Source organism: Malaclemys terrapin, chromosome 9, assembly GCF_027887155.1.
Source record: "Malaclemys terrapin pileata isolate rMalTer1 chromosome 9, rMalTer1.hap1, whole genome shotgun sequence".
NCBI classification, from domain to species: domain Eukaryota; kingdom Metazoa; phylum Chordata; order Testudines; family Emydidae; genus Malaclemys; species Malaclemys terrapin.
In genome coordinates this window covers 26723227-26737592 of record NC_071513.1, presented here as the reverse complement: position 1 = coordinate 26737592, position 14366 = coordinate 26723227, and the positions used below count along the sequence as shown (strand labels likewise).

Genomic DNA, 14366 nt, shown 5'->3' with positions numbered 1-14366 from the left:
GCAGCGCACAGGGGCAAAGGGGGTGGCCGTGTGGGGCTGTCATTCTTAGGGCCCAAAGGCCTTCCCCAAGGGGGATCCCCTTCCCCAAAGAGGAAGGTGGCAGGGCAGCGCTTAGGCCCTGGTTGAGAGCAGCAGCTGACAGTGTCCTGGGCCTGTCCAGCCTGAGACGTGCAAACAAGCAGAACCCCGCCGCATAACTGAGCCAAACAGGTGGGTGTCTGGCAGCCCGCGCTGGGGTAGCCCCGCCGGTGTCAGCAGCCCGGGCAAGACGCGGGGGGTTGGCGCTGTTTTAACTGGACTGTGGAGTCTGGAGCCCAGGAGGCAGCCGCGGTTAGTCCCGCTCGGCCTCCCAAGGTAGCCTCAGGGTACGGCCCGGCCCGGCACGGCAGGCGGCAGTATTGTGACGCGCCCGGCCTGCAGGGGGCGCCCCCTGCTCGGCTCGCCTCAGTGCTACGAGCTCGCGGTTTGACTCACTGGACGCGCCGGGCCGCCCGCGCGCGCGCACGGAGTATAGCGACGGGGCGCGCGCGCGCACGCGCTGGCTCCTCCCCCTGGCCGGGGCGGGCTCTAGTCAGCAGCTCGGCAGGGGCAGGGTGATTTGCGATCGGACGCTGCGCAGCTCGGAGCAGGCAGCACCATGGTGAAGATCGCCTTCAGTTCTCCCTTCGCCCAGAAGGACGAGCCCAAGAAGGATGCAGCCGAGGCACTGGTGGCTGACAAGGTGCGGGACGGGCTCTGCGGGGAGCGAGCCTCCTCCGCGGCCGGGGAGCGACGAGGGGTACCGGGCCGCCGCCATCTTCTCATAACGTCTGCTGGCTGGGGGCGGATATAGCGCCCCCAGCTAGGGGCTAAAATGGCGGAGGTTGAGGGCGCCCCCTAGGGCGGGGGCTCCCTCTCGACTCCCCCTGCCGGGTGAGGGGGTCATCGCCCCTGCCGCGCTAGGGGGAAGAGGGGCCTCTTCCAGTCCCTACACGGGGGAGGTGCCTGGTCACCTTCCCCCCAGGCCCACAGCGGGGCCGGGGCTCAGTGGCTTGCCCGGTGAGCTGCCGCCGCGGTGCCCTTGTCCTGCCCGGGCCGCTCTTGCGCCCGCTCGGGGAAGCGGACGGGGAGCGAAAAGGAGGAAGGGAGGGATCCATTTTGTGTGTGTCGGGTGGGGCAGTGTTATTGTTCCTGTCTCTAATGGAGGCCGGCCGGGGAGTGCAGGGCCTCCCCACAGCCATTTCCCTTCCTTTAACCCACTTTCTGTTCGGATGGCGTCACAGATTGCTGGGCCCCCCGCAGGGACCCGAGCTAGCCAGTGTGCGGCGAGCTCCGCTTAACCAATGAAAGCCCCGCTGCGCAGCGAGCGCCGCAGCTCCGGGCTGGGGAGCTAACGGGGGCGGGGGGTGACTTCTATGGAAACGCAATCGCCCATGTCCTGCTTTATGCTCTGTGCCACCCTTCTTGAGCCATGAATCCTCAACATCTAGAAGTACGTCCTGTTCCGTCCTCTGCCAGCCCCGAAGTTAGCTTTAAAACCTCTCCACGCTCCCAGTAAACAGTGTGTTTTCCTGCTGGGGAATGATTACACTGTAATTAACGAGCTGACTGGAGTGTTGTTTTCAAACTCTAATCTCTGTTTTAAACGTGGCACTCTTGCATAAGCATTCACAGTGAAGTTAGCAAAGAAAGTATTCTGGGAGGACTAAGCCAACTAGCTCAAGCAGTTTTGTATATTTTACTTAAATCATGTTGCTGGTCAAAGCCTTTTTGTCACTCAAAATTGGTTCTGCCTGAATATGCAGCTGCCACTGCTATTATGCAAGCATTGTTGCCAATTATTAGGAAAGATGGAATTGTTGTAAACTGTATAGGGGTTATAGCTTGTGATCTGACCTACTTCGTGTTGACTGTATTCTGCCTTTCAAAATATTCTATCAAACTAAACTACATACATCTACAGACAAACTTCTCACTCCAATTATGTAATGTAGCAGATGGTCTTAGAGGTGCGTGAATACCATGCAAATCCACTTAGCCAAACAGAATTCACTTTTATTTATGTTCATTTCCTTTTTGCATTTGCTATAATAGTAGAAAGCAAACAAGTTTGCTGGCACAAATGTTTGCTGAAACAACACATTTTAAGAGAACACCAGAAAATACTTGTACAGAAACATTTTAACTCAGATGTCAGAGTTCACACACAGAATCTCTTTCTAAGATAAATAAGCAAACAGCAAATGTCTCATGACTTGTGTATAGTCAGCACAAACCAACATAATTGGTTTTTGTTTTTGTAGAATTATAAATTGAAATAAGCACCCATCTAGATTGCTTAGGGTACCTTAACAATTAGAACCACAGTATTCAGTAGTATTAACATGTGAGTTAAGTAATCATGTGAAAGGATGGGGAACTATTTAATGGTATATATGAATAGTATCAGTACAGTATCATGATCAAGATAGGCAGGTACAAAATTAAACTGACCTCAATAAATTTAAGCTTTCTTTAAAAGATATTTTATTTTGTGCCACTATCTAAATGTCTGTATGGTGAAACAAATTCTCACTACATATAAAATGTAATAATTTTAAAATGATCTCTTTCAACCTACTGCTAGTGGCCATTTTGCTGAAGCAATACTTGTTACATCAGTAGTATGCAAGCAGAATGTCCAATAAACCAGCATCTGACATGGACAGAATTGTGTTAAAACTGATTACGTAAGAGCTAGTTTCTTCCGTATGTGAATTTTCAAGTTTGCGCTCAGCAAAACATGGATATCCCTTTTAAAAAAGGAATTCAGTAATATTCTTACAAAAGGCCCTTTTCATGTGCTTAATTATTTGTATTCCAGTAGTGCCTAGGGGTCCTAATCATGAATTAGGGTCCCACTGTGCTAAGCACTAGGCAAAAACAATAGATGGTCCGTATCCCAAAGAACTTGGAATCTAAGTCAATAGTAATCTCTTCCTGCACTAACCTGTCATGGGAAATCCAACCTATAGATGTTTTTTTGATGTTTTGATGCTCCATTTGCTCAGCATATGCTGTTGGGGGTGTGTGCAGTTGGCAAACATAGCTAAGGGACACACAGTTTAAGATAACACTGAGACGTTTGCTTCCATTTCTTAGAAGTAACATCTACTGTTACTTCTCTGAATAAAAATATTTTCCCCGTTTGTTGTGCGTTTGGCAACACTGTGTATAGAGCCCACCTCCTGGTTGTATGGGCCTTTTACACAGCAACAGAGGGAGAAGATCACTTAAAGAATTGGAAAAGGTTATTGTAAAACCACAAAAACTGGCGTGGGACTGGGGGTAATAGGATGACACTGAGATATTTACATAGCATCTGGTGGGCTTTGCTTTGATGCACTCTCTCCTGTCAGGAATAACTTACTAAGGAGGTCATTGTATTAAACAAAAAACAAGCTTTAAAAAAGCTTTGATGAAATAAAAATGATCTTGTCTGCTGCTTTAAAAGTTTTTTGAAACTTGCTGGAGTTTCTTCAGTTAAGATATTTGAAGAAGGGTAGCTAGTTATACACCTGATAAATAGACAGTTGAGAGGTGGCCTCAAGCTCATTAAATCTGCTGTAAGACATAACAATGAAATTTTGCATATTTTTCAAATTAAGTTAGAAAATGGCTACTCTTAAGGTTAGTAGAAATTTTTTTTGTTTCCTCCCCCCCCACCCCCCAAATACTTTGAGTCTACTGTGAGCAATTATTTATTTTGAATATTCTGAAGTGGAATAGTGTAACTTCAGAGGACATGCCATTTTTGCCCAATTCTGGAATTCCAAAGGATTTTTGAAATTTCTGCTATTAGCTATATTTTTACACTAAACACTTTCATTGCACGTGTTTTTTAAAAGGTTGGTCTTAAACCTTTCTCAGATACATCTTCTTTTTCCCAAGAGACATCTCTGCAAGTGTAGCCATGCCCATAGTGACACCCCATGTGGATCACAAGTCAAACTTGAGCACTTAAACAGGTAGCAGAATAACGATGACTGTAAATTCCAGGCAACTAAATTGTGTCAAATCTCTCATTCCTTTTTCTATAAAGGATCCAGAAATTGCAACACATGGAAATGAAAATTCATCTGGAAGATGTTTATTGACCCTTTTGGGTCTTGCATTCATCTTAGCAGGGGTTGTGGTTGGTGGAGCCTGCATCTACAAGTACTTCATGCCTAAGGTAATGTGAATATTTATTTGTTTTGTTCAGAATAAATGTTTGGTTTTGTTAACTTTCATATTTTGACAACCCAAAAATCAAAATATTAACTAATTGTAAACAGTATGTTTATTACAGGATTTCTGTCACGGTATTGATAAAAATTCAGGCTTAATAACTGAAATGAGTGACAGGCCTTGACACTTGAAGCTTGGGTAGAAAAGAACTACACTAAATTTCTGATTTAGTGTTAGATTAAAATTTAAAAATAAAATCAACACCAAAAAATAACAGAGCTGACTTTTTATTTTTAGCATAAGGTGTACCGTGGGGAAATGTGTTACTTTGAAAATGAAAATCAGGATCGTGCTCTAGAACCGTACTTCCTGCCCATTGCAGAAGAAGCTGATATTCGGGAAGATGATAACATAGCAATCATTGATGTTCCAGTTCCGAAGTTCTCGGATAGTGACCCAGCAGCTATTGTTCATGATTTTGACAGGGTGAGTTTAAAACGGGCATTTTAATGCTTTTAGAAAATGGATGGCTTTTACTACTGATGTGTCCTCTGGATGATAGCTTTAAATGTCAGCTTTATGTGACTTTGTTTTTGAGACTATATCCTTTCAGTGTGGCACCAACAATTCTGCATCTCACACTTCTAGTAATGAAATGTCTGTTGATAATCTGTCCCTTGGTGTTAACAAAGTTTACTAGTCTAGATGTAAGCTCTAGCTACACTGCTCTCTCTTAAAACTGGACGTCTTTTCAACCATAAAGTAAATGAAACAGGTTCATTCTGTTAAATGGATCTGTCAGTTGCTGTGTGATTTGACAATGTTGCCCATGATAGATTTTGTAACTCCTGGGAATGAATTGTGCAATTTGAACTGGGGAAAGGAGAGTTTTGAATCTGAATTGGGACAGGAGAGTAAAATCTCTCCCCCTCTTTAATCCCATGAAGTTAGCAGCTTTTGGCTGCTAAAATCATGTTGGGGAGGTAAGGAGAAGGATCATCAGCATGATGTGGGTGTTTTAAAGATTTTCATGACCTACTAGGTTTAGCAGGCCAATACAGTGCTTTCAAGCCAAACACTTTTTCCAAGAATGGGCTTTCTGATAATATGAGACAGTTTGCCACTTCTCTCTGGATTTGAGGGAGTCTTTCATGGTCATATGTCAAGGGAGAGACTGAAAAAGGCTACAACTGGGGTTTCTGTGTAGTGAAGTCTACCTGGACTGTTGTTGAACCTTTTAATGAGAGCAAAAAAAATCATGCTGAAATGCCTAAGGAATTACTACTTTCTAAAGACTTAATACATATTTTTTCTCTTCTAACCAGTACTGAAACTCTCACTATTGTTTATGTATAAATGTATCACTTCTATAAATGGAAATTGCTTTGAGTACTTAGCGTTGGCATCTACAGTTGTTAAAGATAGATTGGGGGGGGGGGGGTCAGTATCTTGCCATCAGTTGAAGAGACTAGGCAGCTTATGGTAACTTTAGTGAGGTTCTGCCAAGTGTTATGCTAAATTATAGTTCATACAAATACTCTAGTCTGGCTATTTATATTAATAACTACACTGCCCCATGAGGGTTCTGTATCTTATAGCTAAAGGCATTATAATGTAACTGGAAAGTGACAAATAAGGGTACGTTTCCAGAAAACTAAGCCAGAACATGGATGTACTATTTCTGACTAGAGCCATATTTTAATTAGGCTCCTATAATTACAAGAAAACATCTTCAATATACCAAGTCCTCTCCCTGATATTAACTGTCATAAGATGCTCCTTCCTAGTAGGAAGACTCTTCAAGTATTAAGGCTTATACTCCCGTGGTCTCTTTCACTTTGAGTTAGGAGGTTCTCTTATGCAAGGTAGAGCTGTATCCTTTTTCATTTTTTGAAATTACCAACAATAAACTTATTTTTAGTTCCATCACTGCTTGGTCAAAAAATACTAATTCTGTTTTGATGTTTTTAATATGCACTGATCTTGGCCTGCTAGATACTTAATGAGTTTTGTGTTTCACAGAATCTAAGTCAGTTGTAATCATCATAAATTAAGATAGCACTTGATTTATTGAGAACAGCTGTTAAACTTCTTTCCATAATAGCTTCTGACTGCTTATCTTGACTTACAACTGGGTAATTGCTATGTGATCCCTCTGAACACATCCATTGTTATGCCACCAAGGAATCTGATGGACCTGTTCGCAAAACTGGCGGTATGTACAACTTCTTCACTACTTCGAATAGTATAGCTAAAGGAGTGAATGGATAAAGAACTTGAGTTTTCAGGGTAACTGCTCTCAGATACTAAATATCTAGCTTTAAGAAAGCTAAGAACTTGCAAGTAACATCAGCTCTGGCCACTATGGAGAAACGTGCAGCAGAATTTGGAAAACAGGTCTGAAATTGGAAGTTACTGGAATGGTTTGTGTTGGTTAAATAGAAACTTTCACAAAAGAACTGAATTCACTTGCTCTTCCAATTGTTGACCTCAAATCATTCACTGAAGTGCAGTTGTGAGTTTATTTCATGATACAAACTCAAAACCAGTTGCGTGGTAACTGTTAAATTCTGAAACAAATTGGTGCTTTCAAGGGACTCTGCTTTTTTAGAGTTAAAGTAAGAAAAACCTGATTTCTGCCTCCAAATGAGATTTTAAAACGGGGTGAACTTTCCCTGGCTGTGTTTTTATGTAGATATTTTTTCAAAGCCAGTGTAGACTTCTGCAATTTGAGCCACACATCAGCTTGTTAAATATAGCAATATAATAATTTTTCACCTTCATGAAGACATTAAACTTTCAAATAACCTAAACTTTATTTTTTTTAAATAAACATTTTAACCCAAACAGGAAACCGCTATTAAATTACTTGACTTGATCTTAAATTCTGGGTTTTTTTCCCCCCAAAACCAAGAAAATCAGATGGCCTTTTGAAACTATTTAAAACTTCTAATATTATTCAGGCTCTCTGCCAACTAAAAAAAAAATGTCATGACAAAGCATTGAAATCAATAGACTGTAGTTATCGCCTCGGACCAGAGAGACAAACTTTAAAGGCTGCTGGTTTCTAGGTTTAGTTACTTGTGTTGGAAACAGTAATAACTTTTGCTAGGAAGTGTCCATATCTCCATGGAAGCAGACTTTATAATCCTTTCCTATGTAGTATATGTGCGTTTTGAAAAGGAGCAGGCATGATAGTGTCTAATAGCTGGACTGAAGGAAGAGGATCATGTTTTAGCATGTTGCGCACTGCTCTTCTGGTCATGAACATTACTACACCTCTACCCCAATATAACGCTGTCCTCGGGAGCCAAAAAATCTTACCGCGTTATATTGAACTTGCTTTGATCCGCCGGAGCACTGCTTTACCGCGCTGTATCCGAATTTGTGTTCTATCGGGTTGCGTTATATCTGGGTAGAGGTGTACTTTTCCTTATGATACCATATGCTGTAGTGGGCATGTGAAGCTGCTGCGTCTACAGAGAAGTTATATCTGTCATGTCATTAATATATTTGGAAGCAGTAGCTGCACTCTTTTGTGTATTCATGGTATTTGCCTCAAATAAGGAAAATACAGAAATACCACTTTTGAATAATGGTGGGAGGTTGAACAATTTGCTTAGACTGTCAGACTTAATTCAAGCTAGTTGGGGTACTAATATTAGGAAAGTTATAGTTAGAAGCTAGACGCACTCTCACAACCCAAGCACATAAAGAAATTAACAATTTGAATGTGACCCTCAATGATGGGTAGGTAATGTTAAAAATGAATCCTGTTTTTGTTTAACAATCCAATGAACAGAATTAACACTCAAATCCAGTGGTGGTCAAAATTATTTATTCTTTGTTATGTGACCATCCAGAAGATTAGTACATTTCTTAACAGAACATTAATGAAGGAATTTAACTCCCTTTTTTTTTTTTAGACTGGTTCTTACTTGCCTCAGACTTATCTAGTTCGTGAAGAAATGGTGGTAACAGAAGAGATAGATAATGTGTCTGATTTGGGCATCTTCATTTACCAGCTTTGTGTAGGAAAAGAGACCTTCAGACTGCAGCGCAGAGATCAGAGAGCAGGTGAGTGTTTCCTACAGTATAGGAAATATACTACCTCAATAGAGAGGGGAAACGTAAAAACTTCACTCCAGAAACAGGTAGGTGTTAATGCCCCACTAAACAGGCTATTGCTACGTTTACCTACATTTTTATTTTAATATAGTTTTGTTCCCCTTTAGAGTTTTTGAGTCTGAAGATTTTCTCCTCCAACGAGACATGGTCTATTACAGGTTACAAAACCCTCATTGATATGCCCAAAACACCAACCTGAACATGAGTTCACTTTCACTCTTTTGTTCTAGTCGGAGGTCCTGAGGTGATAGAGTATTTGGAATTTGAGAAACTAGCTTGTGTATCAGTCTTGTTTGCAGGGGTGGGAGGGACATCCAAATTTAACAGTCTAATGTTTGGATAATTGGCCTTCAGATAATAGGGGATTTCTCTTTTGTTAGATTGTACAATTTGTCAGAATGTAACTATTTTAGATGCTTGTTGTCACAAGTAATGAATACTTCGAGGGAATCTTAAAAGGAAATCTGAAATAAAGATGCTTAGATCTGCACGTGATACCAATTGACTTTCATGCTTTCAATCCTGAACATTTTGATGCAAGATTCAATTGCAACCAAACTAGAGCACTGCCATCTATTCAGGAATGAATTTGGTATCTAAGTGTTTGAAGTGGGTCTGAATACACAAATATGCCGCCAAAGCCCTAATGATACTGAGAGCTTTCTGGTCATCACAGCTCTTTAAAGCACTCGAGGGGTTTTTTAATACTAGAATTACTTTATGTAGTTCACAGTATAGTTATGTCGGTCCCTTTTAGAAATTAAACCTTTGCATCCTAATATGTAGGGGGTTGGTTAGAGGAAGTTGTTTGCCAAACAATGAACTTGTCCAATTTTCCCTTCCTCTGTGTGAGATTCTTTTTCCCTGCTCCATATTAAAGTGATCCTCCTGTCTGTTCAGGGCCTGTTGGTGCCGCTCTTTGTATCTTAAATTTGCAGGTGCTTCTCATAGAAGCATAGAATATCAGGGTTGGAAGGGACCTCAGGAGGTCATCTAGTCCAACCCCCTGCTCAGAGTAGGACCAATCCCTGGGCTGGCCAGGGAGCAAGGGAACCTACTAATATGTGCTGCTGTTAGGTAACTGGTACAACTCCACCTTGTCTCAACATTTATCTTTGTCTTCTTCCTGCTCCAAATCCACCGGGATTTTGTGTGTTCCTTTGATATTGTTGCTATTGGCAGAATAAAACTTTGAAGGATCAGTTGTTTTGTTTTCTGCTTCTGTTCTGCTGACAGCAGTAGGAAAGCTTTATATGCAGAAATGGGAATCTCTCAGTCCCCCTGAGAAGCTTACAAACGTGCAGGGGAGGATGTTAATTTTAATGCCCTTGGTAGGCACACACTTTTTTAGTTCAGATGGATGCTCTGTCCCAGTGAGTGGTTGATGCACTGAAGACTTTGCATCGTGGACTGCACTTGCCTAAATACGAGATAATCAGTTTTCTTTTGCTCTAGCGTATTAATCCTCCATTAGTGTTGCTGACATGCCATGCTAATGCATTAGCATTGACTTCAGGAGTTCAAATCTGCCATTTACATGAGTTGCTTGCATGTAAATCTTTTCCAGGAAATAAGTAAAACCACTTTACTGCGGTACAGTATGTTGCTGTAATTAAGCTGGTTTGCCTTTACAATTTTTTTTTTTAGGGTTTTGTAATTGTACTGTTTTAGAGAATTGCTTGGGTCTAAAACTCTCCATAGAAAATCCTAGTCTAAAAGATAATGTCTTGTTATTGATATGCAGTAAATGCTTCCATACTCTATATAACCAGGGACACTAAAACTGATGAAAATCAAATGGTATATTCTCATTTTGCAAACACTTCTTTTGGGGGAAGAGAAGAGGAAATAATGAGAAGAGACAAGAATCATGTACTTAGTAGACCTTCCATTCAACTGTTACTTCCCAAATGATTTCCAGGCCTGAGATTGGGGATTGAAGACACAGTGCCTTTAGTTAGAGGTCCTCGACTCTTGGAGTTCATGTCCTGGATTTTTTTGCCACTCATTTGTTGACACTTCAAACCATGTTGTTTTCCCAGGAAGTTCTTTGGGCTTGGGGAACAGAGGAGGAAGGACAGTAGTGTGTGGCTTGTTTTTGTTGTTCTAGTAAATTTTTAACTGAGACTCCATATACAGAGTAGTTTTATACCCAGTTACAAACTTCCCACTGACTTTTTATAAACTTTCTATAAAAGCTATTTTAAAATAAGCTAAAATTCAAAGCGAAGGCCAACTTTCTTGTCAGTTTATCATAAAAGTATAAGCAGACTGTTAGCAGCTAGTTCTCTGGAGGAGACTTTCATTTGGAAACTCGTGTTCTGTTAAACTATCCAAACAAAACTGTTCCTAATAGTCAGCTTCTTAGCTTTCATGAGGTATCTGACATCACTGAGAGCACTCCACTAGGGAGACTGAATTTGATCAACTATTGCTTTGATTACAGTATTGCCGTGTTTCTCTTGTCCTTCTGTCTAATCTTTTTTCATTAAAACCATGTGGGAGAATCAATTTTGCTATGGTAGGGGTCTGCTGCTGACGTGTACTGATAGTGTTCTGTCAAGTTTTCAATGTATTTTATCCATTGTTAACAGAGTGGCAATCAAGGGCACGATCATATTCCTATCAGTGAGTGGAAGTTTTACTATTTTTTTCTCTGGGACCAGGATTGGGCCCCAGAGGAGTAATCTCTGCAATGTTTTGGTGTAAGTGTATCTGGCTGAACAAAAAAGGATTGCGTTCCGCAACACCCTCTCTGCAGCCACTTCAGTTTTCTGAACCCTGGAGGGGAAAGAGGAACCAAGGGGAGAATTTTCCTCAGGAGCTTGCAAGAGTTATGAAGGGCTATGGTTTAGTAGAGGGGCTTATGGCATGACCTTAATTAGTTTAGAGACAGCAGCTTACAGTTTGAAGGGCTAAAAGGGTACTAGAAACAGAAGGAAATATACATTTATTCATAAGAGGTATTTAACACCTGTTTGTTTAGCCCTAGTATAATGTCAACACAGCTCTGAGAATAGTGGGCTTTTTATATTTAATCAATAGAAACAAGCTTGTGTACAACCATAGTGACAACTAACTGAATGACCTTGCACTACTATTGAGTACGTAATTGTATATTGCCAGACCAAGCTAGTCATAAACTGCTGTCTCCTAAGAAGTACTTCTAGCTATCTGTAAAGAACACAATCTTGTAGCTTGCTAATTTACTTCTTTCTTCCACCCAGGTCTCCAGAAGCGCTCAGCTGAGAACTGTCATACAATCAGACACTTTGAAAATTCTTTTGTGGTTGAAACAAAGATCTGTCAACAGTGAAAGACACTGGATGGAAAGTGACTATTTCACATCTTCATTAAAAAGTCTGAGCTTTACAGTTTGACTTCTAAATTAAAATGTGCAGTGATAATCAAAAGCCTTATTATGCATCTCCTGTGTATTGCTTGTATTACAAAACACAAAATCACCATTTCAGCTTTCTTTGATCCTTGGTATAACAGAATATTTTTAGTTGTCTTATGTAAAACTGAAATTTGAGACCTTTAGAAGAAATGTGTTATCAACTTATCCATTGAATGTGTCTGACTTAGAATTTTTCTGGGAAAGGCAGGGAAAAAAAATGTTAATTGATTCCTTGGTCAGAATTACTCCTGGGGGAATTCTATACCACTGTGCATGCATAGAATTTATGTCCCTGCAGATTTGTGTTTCCCCGCAGAAAAATGACTTTTTGACGGGGAAACAAAGGGAAGCCACAAAAGTGGCCATGCGACCCTTCTCAGCAGTAAATTCAGGACAGCCGGCAGAGAGGTAAATCGCTGTGAGGCAGGACTGGGGAAGACACAGCTGATGGCTCCTACCCTGCGCCAGGCTCAGCTGCTAGTCCTGGCTGGGCTGGGGAGGATTGGACTTCCTCTTCCCTTGCACGGCATCTGGGGCTGGGTCAGACCCACTCCCAGATTTCTCCCCTGGCTGTAGGAAGCTATACAAACTCTCCTCTCCCCCCCCCCCCCCCCTCTCTCTCTCTCACACACACTCACACTCACACACACACACACACACACACACACACACACTTCCTGCACCCATCATTCCTCAGCTGCAGCGATCACTGTACAGGGAGTTGCTTCCCCATCCATACATCCCTGTGCATTCAGGGCCCCTCACACCCAGATTCTCTCTCCCCTCCGACGAGCCGCATTCCCGCTGCACCTGGGCCACCTGGATCACCCACCCTACCAAGCCCCAACCAGCTGCACCTGGCTTGCAACCCCACTAAGCCCTCTCCCCCCAACATCTGGACCCCCCCACACACACCCACCCACCCACTGAGCTCTATCTCCCCACACTAGGACCCCCTCTGCTGATCCCCAACCACCTTCACCTTGAGCACCCTGCAGAGTCCCATTACTGTTGCACCCAGAACCCCCCAACAAGTCCCTGTGCCTCCAGATCTTCTCTCTCTCTCTCCCCTCCCCCCCCCCCCGCACTTGGCTCCCCCACTGAGCTGCCTGCACTTAGATTGCCCCACACAGAACCCTCTGAACCCGCAGCTGGATTCCATCCACGCTTGGATGCTGCCTTGCTGAGCCTGCCCGCCCGCACCTGGTGCATGGAGGGGCAGGGCTCTGGGGTGTTTCTCGAGCAGGCCCAGTCCTTGCGCTGTGTCAGGGTTGGTTGCAGCCTCATCACTGAGTGTGTGCCCCAGGAGGGGGAAACTGCACAGTGATCGCCCACCTCTGTGCAGCCAGTGCCCTGTGCTCCCCAATGCCATTCTGGAGCCTCCACATTTATTTGACTAAATTTGCAGAATTTTAAGATGTGCGCAGTTCTGTTTTGTTTTTAATTTTTTGGCCCAGAATGCCCTCAAGAGTAGCCGGAATCAATTCTTATACACCTTTTGGTTTTTTTCACAGAATGATTAAATTTAATGCATTAATAATTTGTGGTTTGCACATTTAGTGTAGTTCTGTAGAATTGCTCTGCACTCAGTTTTCTGGTTTGAAAAACAAAAACAAAAAAACAACCTTTCAACATTTATCGTTAAAGGTTTTGTTTTAACTTCCAGGTGTGAAGCATGTAAAATCTAACCTCAGTGATTATAAACCTCTAACACTGCTTTTTTCATTTTGTGCAATTACTGTATTGAACTTGTATGTATATTTGGAACCTTCCCTAAGTTTACATTTAAATTCTTTATACTTTGTTTCATTTTTGTGGTATTTAGTTGTCATAGATTTAGTTGCTGTTTAATCTCTAAAGTTTGTGTCAGTATTTTGGTTATAAATTGGTTTATCTTGTAACTGCTTGTTTCATTAAACCTCTCTTGATATGGCCCACTTGTGGATGTGACTGTAGCTGTAAATTTAACAACTTTGGCCTGTACAACAAACTTTTTAGATCAGAACTTTTTATGAGCAAGTAGCATTATTACTGCAGCCAGAGTATTGTTCCTTGTGGAGAACTGCAGTATAAAGTTGGTAAAGAGTTGTTAGAGTGCTGCAGATTCAAAACTTGAGTCTGTTTTAATAAGGGACTTTATATTGGCATTATTCCTGCAACCTTATAATAAATGTTTCTCTAGAACTATGGTGTTGGTCTTAATTGACACTTAAAATGGTGGCTGGGTATGCCATAACGAATGGGGAGGGTGTGTGTGGATTTAGTGTACTGTCGTAGCATATTTCTAAAAAAATGGTAAATATGGATGCAGCCTTATGAAGGAAACGCTCCTTTATCTGCCTGATCATTGTTGTTCCTCTAATGTACTAGTGGGTACCTAAACTCTGTGTGGAAGTTTCCAGCTCTTTACCAATTGCTTTTTCCCTTAAAGGTGCTAGTTTTTGTTTTGTTTTTGGAGGATGCAGGGGAAGAGGGCTTCACGTTGTGTTTTTTGTGAGTGTCCCGCAATTCGGTAGCGAAGAAAACTTTTTGGACTGTGAGCTGTAGTTGACAGCTCCAGTGCAACTAAAACCATAAAAATCCTTTCACGAGGCTCTTTGAGAGCAGGATTAATAAAGATAACTTTGATTTTTTTCAGAGGAGCAGCCGT

At 42.0% G+C, this 14366-nt stretch overlaps 1 protein-coding gene across 1 annotated transcript; it reads left to right on the top strand.

The window, feature by feature from the left end:
- Positions 1–565: 565 nt before the first annotated feature.
- ITM2A (integral membrane protein 2A) lies at positions 566–13900 on the top strand. Its single transcript, XM_054040755.1, has 6 exons — positions 566–721; positions 4061–4192; positions 4486–4674; positions 6293–6403; positions 8115–8265; positions 11544–13900. The coding sequence occupies exons 1-6, from the start codon at positions 638–640 to the stop codon at positions 11630–11632; spliced, it is 756 nt and encodes a 251-aa protein (XP_053896730.1). The 5' UTR covers positions 566–637; the 3' UTR covers positions 11633–13900.
- Positions 13901–14366: the final 466 nt, after the last annotated feature.